Source organism: Clytia hemisphaerica, unplaced genomic scaffold (assembly GCF_902728285.1).
Source record: "Clytia hemisphaerica strain Z4C2 unplaced genomic scaffold, Clytia hemisphaerica genome assembly, whole genome shotgun sequence".
Classification (NCBI taxonomy): domain Eukaryota; kingdom Metazoa; phylum Cnidaria; class Hydrozoa; order Leptothecata; family Clytiidae; genus Clytia; species Clytia hemisphaerica.
In genome coordinates this window covers 937,416-959,872 of record NW_027103319.1, presented here as the reverse complement: position 1 = coordinate 959,872, position 22,457 = coordinate 937,416, and the positions used below count along the sequence as shown (strand labels likewise).

Below are 22,457 nucleotides of genomic sequence, written 5' to 3'. Positions count from 1 at the left end.
TAGGATTTCATTTTGCGATTTTGATTCAGCAAATGAGTGAACACTTCAATTTTTTTCACCAAGCTTTCACTGTATTCTCTTTTTAGTTATTGAATACCCTAAAAATACTTAATGGCAAACAAAAATTTAAGTCGTTCAAAGTCATCCGCCATCGACTGAAATCTCTTGAGATGGTGCCAATTTTTTTGAAATTGGAATATTTACAGGGGAGGGTTTTTTTAAAGCATACTACTAGAATAGTCAACTGTATCACTTCAGATGGTAAATCAAACAAAAAAACATTTCTCTGACCAGATTTGAATGTGGATAGGAAAGATTTTAAGATGATTTCTTTTTCACTTTTCGTTTTTATATAGGAAAATTGTAAAATTATAATTTAGTAGCAGTTTGATGAAAGAATGTTTTAAGAGGCCCCCCCAGCGGACCCAAAATTCACGCCATCACGCCAATTTTTTTCCAATTTCACGCCATCACGCCTGAAAAATTTGATTTTCACGATCACGCCAATTTTTCTCGATTTCACGCCATTACGCCTAGAAAATTTAGTTTTCACACTCATATTCTCTGGATAAATTCAGTTTTTGACCACGTTTAGACCCATTGGTATGGATAAAATGCCGTTATACAAACTTAATTTTTTCCTATAAATAGGTATGTACTTGATTGTCAATCAGTTCTTTGACATTCTCATTTCGCGTAAGTCAAGAATATATCATTTTTCTTATCGTAAACACCCGAAAAATCTGGAAGGAATTTGACCTGTTTTTCCATTTTTAGTAATACACAGGGGTCAAATTCAAGTTTTTTCGCTGTTTCCGATAGGAAAAATGACGTAATCTTGACTTATGCATATCAAAAATTGTTTGACAACTGGTGGGTCACAAGAAAGGGCCCTGGTTTTCAGGGCTGAGGTATATGTGAGCAAATTGACAAAGCCCACCATGGTTGGGCAACGGAGAAAATTTTTGAATTTTGAGCTGTTCAAAGTGCTATTTTAGGACCCATTTCAATTCAATTTGAAAAATAATTCATGTAAAAACAATGGAAATCTGTTAATATCGCTATGCGGAAACGTCTTGGAATGTGGAAACCACTATAATATTCATAGCGTGATCAAATCAAATAAATACAGCTATTGATGCGTTAAATAAACATGATCGTCTAATACTTTTTCTTTTTTCTCTCTCAGTCTCTTTAAACATTGTTGGTTTAAGCTCTTTTCACACTCGCCACTTTTGTTTCATGTTTTCCTCCTGTTAAAGGAAATATTGGTTAAAACGGCTTTATTCTCTAACTTTTTCAGTGCTAAGATTTTCCAACCTGAGATCACAATAACGATCACTCTCTCTCTCTCTCTAATTCGAATGATTTTCTTTATTGATCGCTCTCTCTAATTCGAATGATTCTCTATACCGATCTCACTCTTTCTCTAATTCGAATGATTTTATTCTCTCTCTCTCTTTCACTAGTTTGAATGGTTCTTTTTGTCAATTGACCACTCCTTCTAATTCGAACACTTAGAATGAAGGGTTCCGCATTACAGAATAGCATAGGAACACGTAAGATGAGAGTTTCCGCATTACAGAATAGCGTAGATATACTCGGAATGAAGGTTTCTGCATTACAAAATTGCCTGGAATAGTGGTTTCCGCATAACAGAATACCCTGGAATCGGCATAACAGAATAATCTGGAATCATGGTTTCCGCATAACAGAATAATCTGGAATGGTGGTTTCCCTATAACAGAATAACCTAGAATAGTGGTTTCCGCATAACAATAATATGAAATGATGGTTTTCGCATAACAGAATAACCTGGAATGGTGGTTTCTCTATAACAGAATAACCTGGAATAGTGGTTTCCGCATAACAGAATAACCTGGAATAGTGGTTACTGCGTAACAGAATAGCATAGATACTTGTAATAATGGCTTACGCATCATAGATGTACCTGGGATAACGCACAATGACGGTTTCTACAGGATAGCATAGAAAAAGCCAAAAGAGATGGTTTTGATGTAAGAAAAATAGCCTAGAGATGATCTGAATAGGCTAGAAAATGTTGTTTTTGAAGAACAGAATATGTTTAGATTATGTTCAGAAAAAAGGTTTCTGCATAACAGAATAGTCTAGAAATGTCTAGAAATATGGTTTCCGCGTTACAGAATAGAAGGAGGAAAGGAGAGTGGCTTAGAAATTCAGACCTGTTAAGATGTGGGATGTTAAAAACTTCCATCCACATATTTTTCCAACGGAAAAACAGGAGACTTGTAACTTGAAAAATCTCTCAGAAGGGGCCTAAGAAATTTACTGAAAACTAAAATATTGATAATTCGATTTTCACTCCACTCTTCAATGATTGCCACGAGATTTCTACTCCCTAAAACGTTCAAAGAAGTCTTTCGTGATGTACCGAAATTTTACTACTGAGACAGGGGTGAACGACAAAGGAAGAAAACAATCTATAATTGACTAGTGTAGATAGGTCTTTATGTTTTGTGATCAATCATGAGTGTTATTTACTTTTCATTATAAAAGGAAGAAAGTGTTGTGTAAACACAATTGATCTTTTTTCTTAGGTTTCCACATTCCATGGAGTTTCCGCGTAGCAATATTAACAGCCCTTGTTTACTCTTTTTTCGAAAATATGGTTTAAACATCACAGGATTCCTTTGATCAATGCCAATCTGCTCAAAATTACACCTCATAATAAACCTGTTGCTTCTTTCTGTTTAAGCATTTGCTATAAATATATATTTTCCTGAAATAAAGGACCCGATGTCTTTGATGCTTCTAAGAATAAGCATCTAAGAAAGAGAGGAAAATGTTAGTTACGGAGGAAACGCAACCATGGTTTGCGCCGACGGGAAAATTTTTAAATTTTGAGCCTCTAATAGCTAGACTAGCTAGCAACAGCTAAAGACAATTTGATGTTACAAGGATAAATGGCAGATGTTTAAAACTGTTTGCACCGCTTCTTTTATGTTTTAAAATGAGAGCTATAGGAGGCCCCACCATAGTTGGGGCCGACCAAGAAAATTTTCAAATTTAAACCCTCTAAATTGGCTAAAATGGGCATAGAATTAGGATTCAAATAATAAACATAACTTTCACGATCACGCTGAACTGCAAATTTCACGCCATCACGCCTAGAAAACATCGATTTCACAATCACGCCGGCACTTCATTTTCACGCCATCACGCCGTTTTTTTCAAAATTTCACGCCATCACACCATGAAAAACCCTCCATCACGCCATCACGCCAACCGCTGGGGGGGGGAGCCTCATCGATGAATATGAATTGAATTTTTTCATAAAAGTTAACTAACTCGCAATTTTAATTTCACTTTCCTCCCTTCCTTCCTTTATTTTCCTTTCTTTTCTGATTCACACTGTGTTGTTTCCACAATTCAACCGACTAAACTTTTGCTTTGGTGTTAGGTAGTGACCAAAGGGTATACACCTCCTTACAATAGTTTTGCCAACGAGGTGAAAATATAAAGTTATTAACTAAATACATACATACAATTTTAATTCTTTGACCCTTACTCTCTTTGAATTTAGACCGACCAAGGTTAATATAAAATCAAAATATAAAATAATATTGTTTGTACATCAATCATTCTTATGGTGATTTTCAACCTCGTTGCTCCCAAGTAAAATTAGTTGAAATTGTTTCCACTGTCTTCTAACATATGACTTCACTTTTGATATTTTGTATATAAAAAGTTTATCTCACTTGGAACTCTTTTGAGCTTTGGATCCCGGGGACCTCTCCGGGCGCTAGAGCACTTTAAAATCATTTGGTTTTCCAAGTTTTTATGGGAATCCCCTTTCTTCAAACATCATGACATTGATTGTAGCAAGTCGAGTTTGGCCTCCATCTTATGGGACTGAGAATTTTTTTCTATCGATATTTTAATCAATATTGTCCATTCAGCATGTAGCTTGTTTCCGTAAAAATGATAGCTTCAGTTGTAAAATCGGGAGTCTGGCTAAATTTATTCGAGTCAGTTTTTGTTAATTATTAGCTTTTTGCTACATGGTATATTACCGAGTTGCATTTTAGTATTTACATCGCCATAGTTTTCATATCTTAAAGTCCTTTCAGCAGACAAAGACGTATGGGGTTGGTTACCTTTTTAAGTAAGGATTTTAAGCCATTCATTCTTGAAAGAAATTTTCTATAAAAAAATTATGAATTTTATCTAAACTCTTAAAAGGAGCACAGAAATTCAGAATCCCTGGAACTATTTGAGAGTGAAGAAGAAAAACTTTTCTCCATGGAGTTCGGCTTCCGCGGAGGCACAGGAGGACTGATCTCAAAAGGGCAAAGTTAATCTTTCTCCTCACCCAAGTTGTAGTGATGGCAAGGGAGTCATTTCGTTTTTCTGATAAAAGTTCCGATAGTCTTTAGTAAAAGTGTTTTGTTTCTCTCACCAATCCACCCATTGCAGTGAATACGATTGGGGTAAAGTAGCTGTGCTTGTTCTTTCTCTCTCTCGGTCTCCCTTTCGTTCGCATCGTATGCTTTGTTGACAATGGAATTTCCGAACCTTTTGGCGAATGAGTTGAAAACCCTTACGTCGAAGAATGCCATCTGGCCAGGAATCCAAAATCCCCTAGCAGCAATGTCGAGACAAGCATGATTTTAGATGTTTGTGGTTTTGTTTCGAAAATCTCCCTTGACAAGGCGGTCAAGATGCCAGGAGAATGTCGTAGTGTCGCAGATGGAATACACAGGCTGCAAAATTAAAGTCTGAAGACAAATCACGCTTTTACTCGAAATTTTTATGTGCTTGTTATATGACATTTATTTCTGAATGGTTAGAATTTATTGACACTAATAAAGTAACCAGCTGTAAGTTGTAAAACAAGTAACATGGGAATAAAACCATGTGAACTTTTTCGAGTAATCACATGTTTTGACTGCATTGATATAATTTTGCAACCCGTGTACTATGACGCTGTACGATGAAACCGCCTTTCTTGCATGAGATTGCATGTTCTGGGTCGAAAGATGAAGCACATGAACAGATGGGGGTGACTATAGTGTATTTTTATTAGATCCCAAAAGGATGTTTTGTCGAACTTAAATCATTCTTCTTTGATTGGAAGCGTTGATAGCCAAAGGGATGCTCCTGGTTCGCTTTTGATTTCAATCAACTTTTTCTTCTTGTCTGTTGACAATTGCTTAACGAGCTCGAGCTTTTGGTGGTGACTCTGCATTCAATTAAGTTTGAATGATGATTTCAGTTTCGTTATCTCGTCCTAGTTGATGCCGTTGACGTGGTTTTGGTTTTTGATTTTGTTCTGTAGTTGTTTGTTGTTTGTTGTTTGTTGTCAGCGTTTCGGAATTGGAAAACTCTTATTCCGATATGTCACTGAACTTTGGTATTTCTAAACCACCGCCGAGACTTGCTGATAAGAAGAATAGCTCACGTTGGCTGGATTCCAGCGGTTATGGCTGGGATAAACCGTGTTGTAATGTTTTCGTCTAGTCTTTGGAGGTGTTGTTTTATGTTTGGGATTGTCCTTAGGGTAAAGTTGAGTTTGTGCTTGTACCTGATGTGAAGCAGGTGTAAGCTTCGTGTGGGGCAATCTTGGCGATTTCGGTGATGAATTCCTCACGGAAGTTAGCTAGGCCGATGGCAGCTCCGATGTGTTTCTTTTCCTCGGTGGTGATTCGGATGTTGGTCAGTGACTTATTCGAGATATTGTGGTTTGACGATTATCCACGTTTTTTTGGCTTGTTTCGCGTTGAATGCATTGGAGGCATCGACCAGCATCACCGCTTCGGTATCGTCTTGCCGAAAGATTTCTCTCAGCGCGTGAATGGCAGCTTCACAGCCTGCATCTTGACCGGTGCAAACTTGCAAAGAACCGACGGAATCAGCGATATCTTGTTTCAGTATGTAATCGCGCTACGGTTTTAACGATGGCTCGTCTCAATGTTTCACCGATGACGATTGGTGGTAATCCGGAATTTTTGTTCAACGGCTTGATATGAAAGCTTCGTGTGAGTTGTCTGTTTCGATTGTGGTACATAGACGCTTTCTCATTCGTGCAAGCGATGAACACAATCGTTTGATTCGGTCTTGAAGTTTTTCGAGCAGAGGATGTGTCGCCAACTGTCTCCATCAAGCCCCGAAGGTCCGGCTCCTCCTTTTGTCTTCATTGCTGATTGTCGGATCATGTCTCCGTCGATTTCTTCGAATCTGATAGGGTGGACTTTTATCGGGGTGTCTTCAAGAAAAGTTGGATCGGCGTCTCGGAATGAGGATGCTTTTGCTTAAATAGCTTTATTAGTTCTGGGTTGAGAGGAAGGATACCGCATCTACTGAATAATCTTATCGCACCATTGACGTTCCCCTTCGCCATTTTCTGGACGACTTGTTTCGAGATCTCTTTGATTTATTGGCCTTTTGTGCTCGACGAGTGTAGATATTTCTGGATGGTTTCACCTTAATCATGCATTAGCTCAAGCAGGTCTCCATTCTCCCATAGGGTGAGGTGTCTGGAAATTGCGTCGGTGTGATTGTCTTTGGATTATTCGATATCCTCGATGGTTTCTACCGGAGGAGGGCTGGCATAACCATAATCGCAATTGAGGGCAATGGGCTTTATTGATGATTTTTCTACCTAGACGTTGACGAGTCGGCTGAGTTCATGGATAAACCTTTTGTCACTGTTTCCCTCATTTTGCACGATCTTCGGTGGTTCTTCAACCCAGCGTAGCTCTTGCATTTTTTGTAGCACTAGATGCATGTGGCTGTATAAGTCTTGATGGTCAGGATCACTTCGGATGATGGGGCAGTCCCAAGATAATTGGATACCTCAAGCTTCCTGTTGTTTCCACCAAAATCCACAGCAAGCAATAAAAAGTTTACAGCAAAGTAGTTCTTTTTGTCTGTACTAAATTTACGTTTAACGTAGCCTACACCTAGAAATCTAAGCTAGTTGGATTCAGTCACCGGGATAAATCTGATGGTAAGTTTAACAGTATTCTATAGAAAATTTAAAATCCATAAATATAAAAAATATTTAAAGCGCCGAAAACGCTATATTGCCTAAGCGACGTCCGCTAACTCGCTAAGGAAAAAATACGCGTCGCCGGCCTCTTTGCGCGCGAACGCACGGCCTCGTAGCGCCAAAATTCGTATCTGGACTTTGAACTCCATCTCCCGCTCCGCCATGTTGGGAGCAAAACATTGCAAAAAGAAGTTTTCACAGATGATTTCAAGTTCTAGATGGGATGAAACCTATAATATATAATTTTGAGGGTTGATTTGTATTTGATTGTCCTGAAAAATGTTTTTTATATTGGTAAGTTTGTTTTCTGAAAATAGCTGTCCTGACAAAAGTTTGATACAAAAATCATTAACAACACTTTTATCCACAACGCACAAGCCCGAAATTTTTGGATGTTAAAATTCTAAAGAAGGCCAAATACCGTCAGCAGCTCTATAAACTTGAAATGAGTGATCAAAACATAGAATTGTTGATTTCTGGACTTTATTTTCACTTACTGTTGAATCTCTTTGACAACAAGTTTGTTTTGATACTTCAACCATTTCACCACAGGTTTATCATCAGAATCAAAGTAGATATCATTTATCCAGACTAATCGAACGTTCAATTGTGATTGAAGTAATCAATAATGATCGATAATAATTGAAGGTGGTCAGTGACTACCTATCGATTTTTATCGGTGATCGAATACTTACTACTCGACTCCAGATTATGGCATTTTCTTTGACAATTTTCCATTTGTTCAATCATTTCGATTACTTTTTGATTACCTTCGATCATGTTGAATACCTTCGATTGTATAGACCTTTTCGCCTTTCCATCTGCCATATTGAATTGTATGCAAAAATTTTGGTGGCCGAATTGCCGTGTTGAAATTCCCTCAGAAAGTTTCATTTCTAGGTATAGTCAAAAAACGCTGTTTTTCGTTGCAAGTTATGGCCGTTTACGGTATTAATACAAAACTTACATGCATAATATAATTGGCATTATATATGAAAGTGTAATCTAGTAGAAGAAAGATTAAATTTGCTTCTTTTGAAAACTAGAAATAATCAAATTCGCCCATCTCTTAGAACACGACCCTCGACATGGCCCGAGAATTCTCGGGCCAAAACTTTTATTGGAATTCACGTAAAGCCCGAGTATGGCCCGAGAATTCGGGCCGTGTTCGGGCCACACGCGGGCCACGCACAGGCCACACTCGGGCCAATTTTTGAAAACATGATTTAAACAGGCGTGTAATTTCAGGACTGAATTTTTTTAACATTTTCTATGAGAAAAACTTGGTTTCTCTTAATTATATTAAATATATGAATGTTGTAAATTCATATAAATATTAAATGTCTTATTTGGTATGAAAACATAGTTATAAATATACTTAGGGTGGAAATATTTGCTAGTAAACTGGTCCTGAAGCGTGTCCATGGGAAGCTCGTAAAGTTTTTTTGAGCGATATAAACAAAACAGACAAATCTTATTTTGTACTATTTTGTTTGACTGGACATGCTGAATCAATTTAACATTCAACATGGCCCGAACATGGCCCGAATGACTCGGGTCATGTTCGGGCCAAAAGAATTGATAAGGACTCCCGGCCCGAACATGGCCCGAAGAGGCCCGATAATTCTCGGGCCATGTCGAGGGTCGTCTTAGAACAAGCACTTCAAAAAACCATAACATTAGACATAAATTAATTACCGTGACATAACCCAACTTGCTGACTTGCATCATTGGAGGCTAACATGCATAGCCCTTGAATGAATGACCTGGCTGGTCATTAAAATGACATGGCTAGTCATTAAAATACAAAGTTATATCAAAACAAACCGTCAACTGATCTAACTTGGGACTAGCTGACAAAACATGGGACAGCAATTCGGGCACAATTTCACCAAACCTCCAAAGTCATTTAATTAACATAACCTTGAATCATAGATAGCAAATAATGTGATACGCTACTCTTACTGGGTAGGCAGTAAGTGAAAATACAGGCCAGATATCAACAATGCCATGTTTTGACCAATCGTCCCAAGTTAGAGCTGTTGACGGAACTTGATTTACAAAATTTGTCATGCATAACTATGTTTAATATCATTATTTGATTTGAGATAACACGTCCAGCAGTCATTGAGAAACATCTTAATTCCCGCTATCTCGCATGATTTTTTGTTGTCCAACTTCATGGTACTCCAGCAGAAATGTTTTAAATGATACTGTAATGTCATTATAATTGATTTGTCTTTTACAACATAACTGTTACCTATGTACGCGATGATTTGTACTGGCTGGAGTAATTTGTTATTTAATAGACCATCACGTTCTCCCAAACAACTATTGTCGTTTGACTTTGCGTTTGATTGCCCTATGCTCTAAAAGAGGTTAATTTGCCATTGTATAACAGTCTGAGAAATCCTCCTAACTGCATGCTTAACTCCTGCAGACGTAAACTTGTAAATGCGTGCTTATCATAGTCCGCCCAAGTACACCCACATACAATTGCATGATTTATTTCCCACCCTGCTTGAGGAAGCTTGAGCAAAAAAGTGGGTTTCAGTTTTTTGAAAACAGTTGGAAAACTTGGAACGAAACTTTTAAATCAAAATCGAAATTGTTCTCCAATCATGTCATGTCACGTAGATCTCGTCTTCCCACCATTCATTGTTGAGTGTTTGTCTATTTGAACCCACATTCAGTCTTTTTTCATACCCACATTGATACTGTTAATCAAAACAAAAGTTAGAATGGCGCAATGAATGCACAACATTTTGAAAGAAAAGGCAGCGCACTGGCCAATGAAAGAACTTTTTTGATCAAAGCTAATTCAAAACTGTACTTTTAAAGTTTCAAATTTGTGCGCAAAGGTGAAAGCAAGTGAATTTTTAAGGACTTAATTACAACAATTACAACACGCTGAGTTTTTAGTTAGTTGGTTATATCCATTATAACAAAGTTTTATTTTAAAATTGAACAAAATCTTTTCAGATGATTTTTAATCGAAAAGCTTTTGCTCAATTTTAAGATAAAACTTTGGTTATTTTTTCTTTGAATTAACATTCAAATCGTTTTTCTGATCACGGATTGGTTGATTTGGCTCAATTACATCATAACGTCCAATTTTACCAACCAAAATGATTTGAATGTTGAGCAAACTTTTGGAAAGATAGCCATTAATGGGTAGTCCATCATTTTGAAAAACCTCATTTGCTTTTGATCACTTATTTGAATATTAAACTATCTTACTCAAAATTTATCGCAGAAAACAATTCAACTTTAGTCCCTTTTACCATGTACATATTCAGCATATTTTGAAAAATCTAAACGGTTTTGTTAGGTCTCAAGCAATCTCAAGCATGCAATTCCACATAGGCCTTAATTTTAGCCGTGTAATCTGGTGTAATTACATGATTAAAGGCCTCTAGAGTCTTACACAATTAAGAGGATTTCCAAGACTGTTTGAAATAACTGAAGAACTGCTAAAACTTTTGATTTTTCTTTCGTAGCATTGTAGAATCTTTAACTTTTCTACATATCAAGTGAAATACACGTGACAGACACAGGCAAATCATCCTAGCACTGAACTCTAAAACTTACTTGCTAGGGCATATTTAGACCTTTTTTTTAGATCTATTTTATAGCGGTTATTCTGGTGCAGATTCTGATATATGTATAAGTGTGTTATTGTTTTTAATGTTGCAGATTTTTAATAATTGTTCAAACAGAAAATCATGATTATACAGACCTGCAAACTTGAGAATTAAATCTTGCATGAGATGAAAATACTGTTTCTGTAATCGGAAATCAGAGAATTTTTTCAAAATCAGAAAATTTTTAAGCAAACATTTTCCCCAAAATCAGGATCAGTATTCATTTTAGTCAAATTTGAGGGTGCTGATTTTGAATGTATGTTTCAAAGACAAAAGAAACAAAGAAACAAAAGAAACAATGGGGCTGTTTCATTATTTTTTCTTGGCTCGTGATATTTGTTTTAAATCACATTGCATACAGTTTGTTTTTAATTTTTGTAACTAGTATTATTATGTTCACTTAAAAGACTTGATAATGACCTAAATTACAAACCAAAGCGACTTTCCATTGATATACCGTCACTAATAAATCATAGATTTTAAATTCTATAAAAGAAACATTCACACACATACACAGAACAAAGGAAAATAATGGATGGAACTGGTGGTGGTAGTTTTTCATATCTACTTGAAACAACAAAATCGAAACTTTTAGTTTTATCTTCACTGCTCGGTGTTGGAGCTATATATTACATGACCAAGAACTATCTACAGAATGGTCGGTTCTTTCCCAGTTGGTATGAAGTTGATAGGCAAGTGGAAGGAGAGCTTGAGCCACCACCTAAAAAACGTGGTACTGTTATAGGTGGGAAAGGACATATTGTTATCAAGGAAGAGATAGATTCTGGTGGTGAGTGGATTTTTTTTGTCCGTGGATAAGAAAGTTTGTTGTTGTTCTTTCTATAATTTCAGCCTATTTTGCACATTTTCTTCCTCCATGTGTAACTAAATATTGGTTTCCAATGAAAGTTTATCTTTTATTTTATTTTCTCGTCACTATACTATGAATTAACAAGAAGAAATCCTTCTTTGACACTCAGACCATGATAACTGAAACTTTTCAAGAATTATTATCGTACTCAAACCATCAGAACTTAGCCTAGATTGTAAGCCAAGCAATACCATTTAGTACCATTTTTAAGTTGTCAAACTAATTTTTCAGGGTGTCCAAATTTTCTTTTTCTCTGTATAATAGGGTCTTTGAAGCCTACAAAATATCACAAGCAACGAAGCAGGAGGGGCTCCGTGTCATCAAGAAGAAGTATGAAGAGTAACAAAAGCACTAGATTAGCTGTCATTCCAGGTATTTATAAACCTCATCATCTTGTGATTTATAACCTAGAAATATTCAAACTATATTGTAATACATTCTTCTTCTTTTATAAGAACCAGTAAATTTTGGCTCTGGCTGGACTGTTGTTAATTTTTTGAAATTTTCAGGCTTGAATGTTCTTACAATGTTACAATACGCTTAGTTGAAATAGATTAAAACGGGTTTTAAAAATCTGTTTAAATCAGTACTTTCTGGGTAGTTTCTGAAATCGGAGGCTTACGATTGTTCTCAATTTGTTCATTTGGCCAAATTTCAGCCTTGTTTTGTTATATATAGTTGTTCTTTTAGAAAAAACGTGTACTCTTCAGATTATTTATACTTTTTTGTCTGTACTAAGCCTCTTACCTTTAAGCTGTTTATTGACATGCTTTTGAGATGTGTGTTCACGTGTGACCCCGTCTTACTTTTTTTTTCTTACAGGAAGCGAAGGTAGAGATGTAAACTTAAATAAAGGTAAATCACTTCATAAAGTTTTTTTAGCTAAGCAGCTTTAGAATAACAATTAAAAAATTTTTTCATATCAACTCGTTGATCAAATAAAATCTCAGTATTTTTAAACGTATTAATTTTGTCACATCTTGATGAAAGATACTGTGCATGATTTTCCATAAACAAATCTTAAGTCTGTACAACCCTACACTATAATACCAGAAACTCAAATGTTAAGTGTGCGTTCGATTTTTGGAATTTTCAGGAGAAAATAAATTGTTTTTTTGCTATGATTTTCGATAACTCAAATTTTGAATGTGCGTTTGATTTTGGGAATCTCCCTTGGAAAATTAATTTTTCTTTGAAATTATTTTCGACATGAATGTGTAAATTTTCTTTCTTGCTTCACATTACAGCCATTATAGAATTCGACAAATCTTTAATCGAAGTTGAATCGTTACTCAATTTCAAAAACGAATACAATCGAACAAATCATCGAAGCAATGAAGTAATCGAGGAAGGAATCGAACGTCTCCGAAAACTACTGAACTATTCACAAGACTTAAGTTTAATCCAAACCCAAACAACTGAATACTTAGATAAACAGATACAAACACAGACATTAGATGATGAACTCCTTCAGATTTGCGATGCTCAGGCTTTAGAAGGGACTAATTATAACGATGTCTTGGATACAGTGTATAATAATCGATTCGGCGAAGTCGATTCCGATTACGATAGCGATAATGATTCGTTTGCATCGGCTGCTGAATCGGTAGACCTTGAGGTTTGTCGATTATGAAACTTATTCTATTTTCCTTATTACGTTGAAGGCTATGTGATGCTTCAAGATGAGTTCAAAATGAGTGCTCTACCAAGACCCTGTGAAGGAAATGATATAATTTCAGATTTATATGAATTGCTTCACAGAACTAAATGGTTTAAGTGGAAAAAGTCAGCTGAAAAAAAAACAAAATGAATATTTTTCTTTGGATCTTAACGTTTCTAACGTTTCGCATTTTAGATAATCCTCTTTTTAAATGTTATTCGTGTTTTTCCTTATTACGTTGAAAGCTGAGTGATGTTTCAAGAGTGCTCTACCAAGACCTAATCCTCTGTGAATATACAACACGATAATCGAATCCTCTTTTAATGTTACCTTTCACCTAAACATTCCTATTTAAGATGTTCTTTTGTTTTTCAGGTTACAGAGGAAGAAGTTCAAGATTACGTCACTTTCCAAAAGAAACTTAAAGATCTCATCTCCAAATACAAGTAAACTTTAACACTTACAATTTTGAGGGAATCTATCTGTAATACACAATGCTAACATAAACCCTGTTGTGTACTGTTACATACATAAGGTTTATATATAATTTTGATACATTTCTCTTCAACTAGAAAAGAATTAAAATAATATTACGTTGGAAAGATTATCTTAAGCGGATGAAAAATGAAGATGAAAAAATGAAGGGTTTTCTACTTGACCAAAAATTTTGAATTTGTACCTTTATTGATTAAGTTCGCTGATTTCAAAATGTTTTCAGAATTTTTATATCTTGGATCAAATTTGACAGCCCTCCAAAGTGGGTCCATTTTTCCCATTCTTAGCCATTTTTAGCTTCCTTTGAAGGGATTTAACCTGAAACGAAAAGTCTGTATCAAAATGTGTGCTAATTCTTTTGGAACAGACTTAAGTTATTCCGTCCCACGTCTTTATTTCAGTCAAGAAGATTTCCTCATGTATGGTATTGAATATTTAACGAATTATGGTGTACCAATCAGAAGCGTAAGGTATGTATCTTAAAATTTGTTAATTTTTTTATAGAGCTTTCTCAAGTTTACGGAGAAACGTTTACAGTAAGCACTGGTAAGCTTCGCATACATGGTAATTTTTTTAACTCAAATTTGTACGAGTTTCAATCCCATAATTCATTTCGAAATGATTGAAAAACTGTGAAAGTTATTAACGTGCACGAGCAATTAACGAAAAGGAAGATGGGATTGCAAGTCGTGCAAACGAATAAATTTGTGTCGATTTGTTACTTTTTTAAGATTCGCCACGGCACGCTATTCAAAGTTCTTTTCCTCCTAAAGGATATGTATTGATCATAATTTCACAATCTCTCAGTTTATGTTCATTTAATATTTTTTATTTTTCAGGACAGAGCTAGTACACTGTGAGAACGATGTTGATTTCAGTGTCAAAGTCTTTTGTCTACGAAGAGCATTCAAGGTAAAAAATAAAGAAATCTGAAAAAAAAATTCAAAAACTTATTAAAAGAATTCATAAAAAAAAAAATCTTTTGAAAATCTTGATAAATTTATGTTATCAAAAGACACTGTTGGAATATTTACCTATAATCGTCTCTTATACCTACGGTTCGCAAGGTTGTGGGTTCAACCCCCAGCCGGGTCATACCAAAGATTCCCAAAATGGTACTTGATGCCTCTCTGCTTGATGCTCAGCAATTAAGATAAGGATCAAGGGTAAGTGGAGCAATCCAGGGAGAGCGAGTGGCGCCCTTCGGGAAGATAGCAGCAGCAGATGTGATGTTGTTTTGGGGGACGTTGTAATCTGTTAGACCACCTTTGCCCATTCGGGAAGATAGCTATCTAAAGAGAAGCCTTTGGGTCGCCTCCGACTACGGTCGCAGACTTACTTACTTGGGCTCTTCCAGAAAATGCTCCTATACGGGGGGGGGGGGGGGTGGATATATTGTCCGGGGGTGACGAAAAATCATCAAAATTTGCCTTGTCCGGGGGGAAAATTTGCTCTGTCCTGGGGGTAATTTGGGTTGTCCGGGGGGTAAAACCCGTTATCCAGGGGGGGGGGGGGCAAAAGTCACTTTGTCAATGAAAATTGTTATATCCTCCAACCCTATATTAGTTTAGATATTCAAATTTTTTTCTTGAAAAGCCCCTTACATATAATTTCAAATTTCACAGCACATGTTAAAGAATTCAGAATGCAAAGAATGGTTCGTCAAATCTGGAAAAGAGATGCTCACCACACTACTAAAGAAAGCTAATTATGTAAGTATTATATGTTCAGTTCAGCTGTGTTAATATGTCACTTATGTCACGGAATTTGTCGTAATTACGGATGAAAAATCTACTTGGAGGAGATTGAATTATAGGGATTGTCTTTCGACTCAATCACCGTGTGAAACCAATGGTTGAGTGAGGTAGTAAAGGCCATTTTGTAAGATCGCTGGAAATTTTTAGTCAAAGCACTTGTTATACAGTTTTGGATAGTACCTCCTTTTGGAAATCGAAATTTGGATGTTTCCGATTATTTTGGACACTGGTTTATAAAAAAAAATGTCTCAAAAAAATCACCTACATGTATAAACATATTCTTACTGTCAGAGCTTTGAAATCCAACACTAATATTTAGATCAAGCTTTTTCGATATCGAAAGTTATAATCTGCAGGGTTATTAATATTAATTTTCACGACTTTGAACGTTTGTACCATTTTATTGTCTAGGACCACATGCAGTTTGGTATTGACTATGATGAAATGGTGCGATATTGTGAAGATTCTCAAAATTGGGCTTTCATTGATGAAGAACTTGGACAAAGAGGGGTTGGTAATTTATCTTATGTTCTTCGAATTTCCTATGAATAAAATCTATTGATGAAACATGACATTGTGATAAGAACAGCCATTTTTGACGTGAACCAAGTCTACATCTGAGAATCCTTTGAAACTAGAATATCATGTTGGAGGTCTCGTTAAACCTAGCCAGATTTGATAAAAAAATTTCTATGAATGTATTTGATTACCAAATTTTTCAACCACGTTAAATTGAACTTGAAGAATCTTAATATTTTCTTTGCAGGTATGCAGTATGAACTTTTATGACGTCATTCTCGATTTTATGATAATGGATTCTTTAGAAGACTTACAAAACCCTCCGTCAAGTGTTACAGCTGCCATCCAAAATCGCTGGCTCTCCCAAAGTATCAAGAAAACTGTAAGCTGTTCAATTCTAATTTCTAGACCATGTAATTATGAATGTCTTTTTTCCGTTCATGAGTCCAAAAAAAGAAACCATTCGAAAAATTTGTAAAATTGTCTTTTCTTTCATTTTCAGGCCTTGTCGACAGCAATATGGACAGTCATCCAAAGTAAAAAGAGAATGTTACAGGTGAGTACAATTTATTTTGCAATCACATCTGATCACATGGGAATATTTATTTATTCATTTTGACTGTTAACTGCCTTATGGAAATCGGCTAATTTCAGTTTTTTTTTTAGTTTTTTAAGTTTAGTTTTTTATGAATCAAATTCCACTAGCCAAGTTACGCCGTTATCACTTTAGTATAGTTGATTTCATGTTTCGTCAAACTGGAGGCCTTTATTTGTATCAAATGGTATTCTCAACTCCCTCCGTATACCACACTACACATATTTATGATTCATACTTTGGACTTTCGTTTTCAGAATCCTGATGGTTTTTACTCGCGATTTTATGATGTTTCAATGCACTTGACACCTCTGCTGGCATGGGGTTTCCTAGGACCAGTTAAAGAATTGAACGATGTCTGTTTTTCATTCAAGGTTTGTTCACTTTTCAATTTTCATCATCCACTTTCATTCCAAGCTAGTTTGTCCCACAAACTTTTAAAGTCCCGCTAACGGTCGTCAAAATCATTTAATCTAAACGCTATATAATATAATGGAAAAATCCCGATTTAATTTCTATTTTGGTTTTTTAAGATGCCTAAATCTCGGGAAAAAAGTCCCGGCGAGGGTTCCAAAATTCTCAAATTTCGGGCTTTTTTTCCTCGATTTTCGGCCAAGAAATTTCCAATTTCTAAAATCGGGTGACACTCACCCGTCATCTGGAAAACCTAGTACTCGCAGCTCTTAATTAGCCTGCACTTCCATCCTTTACCCATTACTAGATTCATCATTATTTGTTTGGCCATCCTTGCGTTTTTTAGGGAGTTGAATCGGTTTCAGTATCCCCTTTAGAGGGCTTAGCACCTCAAATAATTTTACAGTTAAAGAAAATAGAAAAACGAACAAAATAATAATAAATGGCGTTTTCGGTTTCACGCGATGGCCCTTGTTCCGATTAGGTCATTGGGGTCATTGATTTGAAAATATCTACTTTGATTTTCCTTGCCCTTAATGGGCAATCGCATCGCGTGGGCTATTGAAGCCCATTGAAATTCTAGCACTTCATCAACAATCGGCATATTGAAATTTCCAATCAAGGTGCTAAAAAGAATGCATATTTTAGAGTGATTTGGCATAGTTCTTTCCTATTCAACTCAAGGCATTAGAAGTCGTTGAAGTTTAGCATTGAATAAATTAAGAATGAATTTCGTTGGTATGGCAACATTTACAAACGAGCTTTGAATTTTTATGATATCTTGTTTACATATGATAAGTGTGAGCACCATGAAACTTCGTATACTTTTCATTTTCATGAGTGAAAAACAACTTTGATTTTTGTGATGAAAAATGGCTCTGTTTTCTTACTTAAGACTTCGTCTTTTAATGGCTTCGATTCGCATTGCACGTTTTTTTACAAGAACATTCAAAAATTTTCGGATGTTCTTAACTTTTTGATTTTTAAGCCTAAAAATGTTCTCAGCATGTTCTTATTTTGACCATTTTGTGAGTATTTTTGACCATTTTTCTAAGAAATATGGTGTTTTTAAGTCCACAACGACTAGCCATAAAAATGTTCTTAACTTGTTCTTATACACTTTGTTCTTATCAAAAACGTGTATTGACACAGCTCAAGGGGAAAGAATACACTTCGAATTAGAGACAAATCCGAACTGAAGATTATTTTCACGATTTCCCAGGTGACAGAGAATCAATGTTTTAGTTTCTAACTAGTGAAATTTTATCACCGTTTTAGGATTCCATGCTTGGATTTATGAAAGATATATTCTCATCTCAAACTGTCAGTTACAAATCAATGCAAACCTTAGCAGAAGATATATTCCGTGTTGCGAATGAGCGTAAGGACCAACTTTTGACGGCATTATCTTGATGTGTTTTAGTTCTTGGCCGTTCTTTAGATGTTTTATTCAAATGTGTTAATATTGTAGAGAATTTTTTAGAATAACTCAAAAAAATTAAAAATAGTTTATTTATTTTATTATTATTTTTCTCTTTCTTATGCAACAAGATTAATTAGAGAGTATATCTTTGTGAGTAGCCCATGTTTGGTTCTATTTCAAAATACTCCCTTCTCACAGACCCGGTAGGATTTTTCAACCAGTGGGGATAAAAATAACGAACTGAAACTCGATGGGGATTGATATTTCCATAGTTTTTATGGCTGGGGATTTCAATTATTTTGTGTTCAAGTCAGAAAATTCAGTAGGGATGGGAAAAATAACATAATTTATTTCAGCGAAGATTGGTTTATTTGATTATTTTCAGTGGGGACAAAAATTGGAAGATAGTTTTTCACCGGGGACAATATTCTGGCCAATTCTTCCAGTGGGAAGGGGTCCCAGTGGGTCTGTGAGAAGGGGGTGTTTTAAAGAAGCAGCTTTCCCACATAAAAGCTTGGCTAAAACAGTACTGCTAAACAGCACGAGCGCTAGGTATCACTTACTCTGTACCAGAGTATTTGTATCTCACGTTTATCGTCTTATAGTACACTCTATGCGCATTGTCGGTTTAAAAAATCTCCAATCAGAAAAGGCAATGGCAACAGACCCTCTACGGCAATGAGATTTTAAGCCGTAGATATTGGTCTGTGTGCAGACTAAGGTATCACTCAATAATTACTCAATACGCTCTTTTGCGACTAGTTCGATTATAGTTTATTTTAATAATAATAAAATTTGATTGATGATTGTTAATATTATTATTTTAAAAATTTTCTTTCATACAAATCACGTTCGAATCTTAAAATTCCTGGGCAAGATAATAGTTCGCTCATATGATATAAAGAGATTTAGAAAACCTGGATTCAAATATCTTGTAAATTCTTCACGGTTTTAAGACGAGGATATATAGAAGCTACATATTTCAACAATTTCTCTTTGGACATTTCCCTTACTTAAAAGGATGATATATGTAAAGAAATAAGAATTTCTGCCCAACTATATTCACTCAAGAGATTTTGGTCAAAGATAACTTCGAGATCCTTTTCGAACTGTACATGTTTTAGTAAATTTTCTCCGAGTGTGTATTGATGTACATGTTTAATTATATTTGGTTTACCCAACGTTAGTACATGACATTTTTCGGGATGGAATTTTAAAAGCCACGTATCTGACCATTGCTGTAATCGATCTCATTTGACCTTAACTCTTCAATTTTATTTCACTTTCACCTTAGTTTTTTTTCTAGTAGTATATTGCAATAGATAGCTTGCAAATGCAACTAAGTTGCTAACAGTATGAATAATGTATAAATATTTTTTTTGTTTTATGAAAACTGAAAGATAGAGTATTGTCTGCTAATTTTCTTTCTGCTTTTAAAAGATACAATAGGGAAATGTTGAATCTTGGGGATAAAGTCATTCGTAACTTTTTTTGGTTTTCATTTCAAATGCAATGACACTTTTTTTTATATAGGGACAATTCAATAAGAAAAATGAGGCTTAAAATCGCCAAAAAAATAAGAACAATTTAAGAACAATACTGAGTCTGAATTTACTCAATTTCAAGCAATTTAAGCGTCAAAGTAGTGAAAATTGGGCATAACACCTAAAATACCTCAATTACATCCTATAAATAAGAACAGGATAAGAACAATTTGAGGCTCAAAGTGCCGCTTCGAAAATTTTGGATGTTCTTATAAAAAAAGAGTGTACGATAATAACTAGCACAAGTTTTAATTTTCAGCAAGCAATTGTAAACTGTTGATTCTTTTCATTTCAAATCTTCTTTTTGTTAAAATGTATCTTGAAACTAGGCTGGCTAACAGTATTATATTTTATGTTTCTTTTTTAGGCAAGTATTAAAAAATTCACAACAATTACTAACTAGAAACACAAGCAATAAGATTCATTTGAACATTTGGCTATAATGGAAATCTTCTCTCTTTGATCACATGGCTGGTATTCCAATGGGTATATGGGGATGAGTATATATTCTTATGAATTCTTATTCAGCCATGTCCTATTTCAATCACTATAATTTGACGACAAGATTTAGCTTTCTCATAAACAGAATTCTTCTAAATTGGTTGTCAGTTCCTGGAGAAATACCGATCGGTTGTGCTACTAATTGTCACTAATTGACTAAACAAATACTCTTAGGTTCCAAATAAACGCCCCCCCCCCCGCTCGTTAATTTCAAAGATTTCCAATTCCCTCCCCTCCCCCCGGACCTTATTAGGATCCCTGTTTGTTAATTTTCAAGAATATTTTCAGCTCTCAAAGAAAAGATCCCTTATTTTGCTCTAAACAACCTGATTTTAGCCTATATTTATACCTTGTTTCGGGGTTTTCAGAAGTAAAATTTCCGAACCCCCCCTCCCCCGGCAATTAGGTCCCCTTGTTTATCACCCTCCTTTTATTTGGAACCTAAGAGTACAGTAAGGTTTTTGAAATAATGTTTACTTTTTCTTATGAAAAACAATTTTATAAAAAGATTTCATATTTGGTCTCGGTCTTGCATGAAAGCGTGAAATTTTGGTCCAATAAGGTTCAACTCGAACATGATTCTTTGCATGTACAAGTAGTGGAATTCGTAAATTGATCCAATTATTGTTACTTAATTTGATAACATTCATAGAACGCATTCAGGAAACCATGTTTTTTTCCTGATAGTTTTCGTGTAATTTGTTCAGGTAGAGAATTGGTTGTGTTGCACGTTTGAAATTTACTTTTTTTGTGAGAAGGAAATAAGTAGGAGCTCTTGTCTTCAACTGTTTCATTCTCTCATATACTTATTTTATAAGAACCAGTAATTTTTCTTTTCAGGATCGGCTGTTCTTATTACTTGGTACATTTAAAGTCTATAATTGTTCTTATACTGCTCTTAAATTTAGGAAAAACTAAGATGTTTCATGCTTGATTTCCTATGTTAACTATAATTTGCCTAATACTGCCATTCGGATCCATTCAAGGTTACGGATTCTTCTTACGTTTTTGGTATTTTTTATTATATCTGACCAGGCAGTGGTGAAATATGATTTTTTTCGACCTTTCGACCGCGATTTATGACAGTGTAAAGACCTGGGGACACGAGAAGTTTTTTTTGCGTTGGTGCAATGCAACATGCTTCATCCCACCAACCTGAAACGCTTACTCATGTCTCCACCCCATTTTTCTTTTAATAATATTCGTGCTTCTCTCACTTTTGTCCCAGGGACAATTGAGCAAAAATTGATTCGAATCAATATTGCTCCATTGTCTCAGTACCAAATTAGCGTGTCTTTTGGATATTTCGCTCACTTTTTGTCCCATTAAACAAAGGAATAAACCATGAAACACGGACTTGTGTTGGTGGGATGGAGCATGTTGCATTGCACCAATGCGAAAAAAACTTCTCGTGTCCCCAATCCTTAAATTTTAAGTTGATTATTTATAGAGTCTTGTATTTATGAATAGACTTTCTGGGTTTTTCTGGGTTTCAGATAGAGCCAGAAGAATCAAATTCAAAATGCTATTGTTTTGTGATATATAATGAACCATTTCTATTTTTTTTAAGACAAAACAAATTTCTCTGTGTTTTTTAGTGAAAAGAAAAACAATAACACAACGGCAGATAGTAGATTTTGCAGTCGATTGAAAATGCTTCATTCGGAGAAAGAAGATAAAAATCTGCCTGAGCAAAGCGATTGTCAAAAGAATGCACAGGCTATGGAAGACCAATTCCTAAAGAATGCCACAAATTATATCTACTTATCAGACAAGAAAAATAGATCTCATTTGATAGCAGCAATGCGCTGGACCAGATTCTTTTATTTCTTGCAAATTTCTTTGATCGTGTTAACGTCAGTAATGACCGTCCTGGCAGCTGTGGAAGATAGACTTGGTGATAAGTTACCTAATCTTGTTCTGCCAATCATTGCAGGTATTGCAACTCTGTTTTCGAGTTTTTTGGGCGTCCTAAAGCCTCAGGAAAGACAAAATGCTCAT

The 22,457-nt window shown here is 35.3% G+C and overlaps 2 protein-coding genes across 2 annotated transcripts; both read left to right on the top strand.

Moving 5' to 3' along the window:
• The first annotated feature begins 11,157 nt into the window (after positions 1 to 11,157).
• LOC136814961 (mitoguardin 2-like) lies at positions 11,158 to 16,012 on the top strand. Its single transcript, XM_067071388.1, has 9 exons — positions 11,158 to 11,467; positions 11,813 to 11,920; positions 12,371 to 12,403; positions 12,796 to 13,166; positions 13,584 to 13,654; positions 14,105 to 14,173; positions 14,543 to 14,615; positions 15,329 to 15,415; positions 15,872 to 16,012. Exons 1-9 carry the CDS (start codon positions 11,209 to 11,211, stop codon positions 16,010 to 16,012), a joined length of 1,212 nt encoding a protein of 403 aa, XP_066927489.1. The 5' UTR covers positions 11,158 to 11,208.
• A 219-nt stretch (positions 16,013 to 16,231) lies between these two features.
• On the top strand, positions 16,232 to 19,830 carry LOC136814771 (mitoguardin 2-like). Its single transcript, XM_067071195.1, has 4 exons — positions 16,232 to 16,361; positions 16,482 to 16,535; positions 16,832 to 16,948; positions 18,267 to 19,830. Exons 1-4 carry the CDS (start codon positions 16,236 to 16,238, stop codon positions 18,399 to 18,401), a joined length of 432 nt encoding a protein of 143 aa, XP_066927296.1. The 5' UTR covers positions 16,232 to 16,235; the 3' UTR covers positions 18,402 to 19,830.
• The last annotated feature ends 2,627 nt before the right edge of the window (positions 19,831 to 22,457 follow it).

Excerpts from the sequence above, each read along its gene's own strand:
- LOC136814961 (XM_067071388.1), top strand. The coding sequence starts at position 11,209 with ATGGATGGAACTGGTGGTGGTAGTTTTTCATATCTACTTGAAACAACA. Across the intron at positions 11,468-11,812 it reads GGAAGAGATAGATTCTGGTG|GGTCTTTGAAGCCTACAAAA; the intron begins GTGAGTGGATTT and ends TCTGTATAATAG. Across the intron at positions 12,404-12,795 it reads AGATGTAAACTTAAATAAAG|CCATTATAGAATTCGACAAA; the intron begins GTAAATCACTTC and ends TTCACATTACAG.
- LOC136814771 (XM_067071195.1), top strand. The coding sequence starts at position 16,236 with ATGAACTTTTATGACGTCATTCTCGATTTTATGATAATGGATTCTTTA. Across the intron at positions 16,536-16,831 it reads GTAAAAAGAGAATGTTACAG|AATCCTGATGGTTTTTACTC; the intron begins GTGAGTACAATT and ends TTTCGTTTTCAG. Across the intron at positions 16,949-18,266 it reads ATGTCTGTTTTTCATTCAAG|GATTCCATGCTTGGATTTAT; the intron begins GTTTGTTCACTT and ends TCACCGTTTTAG.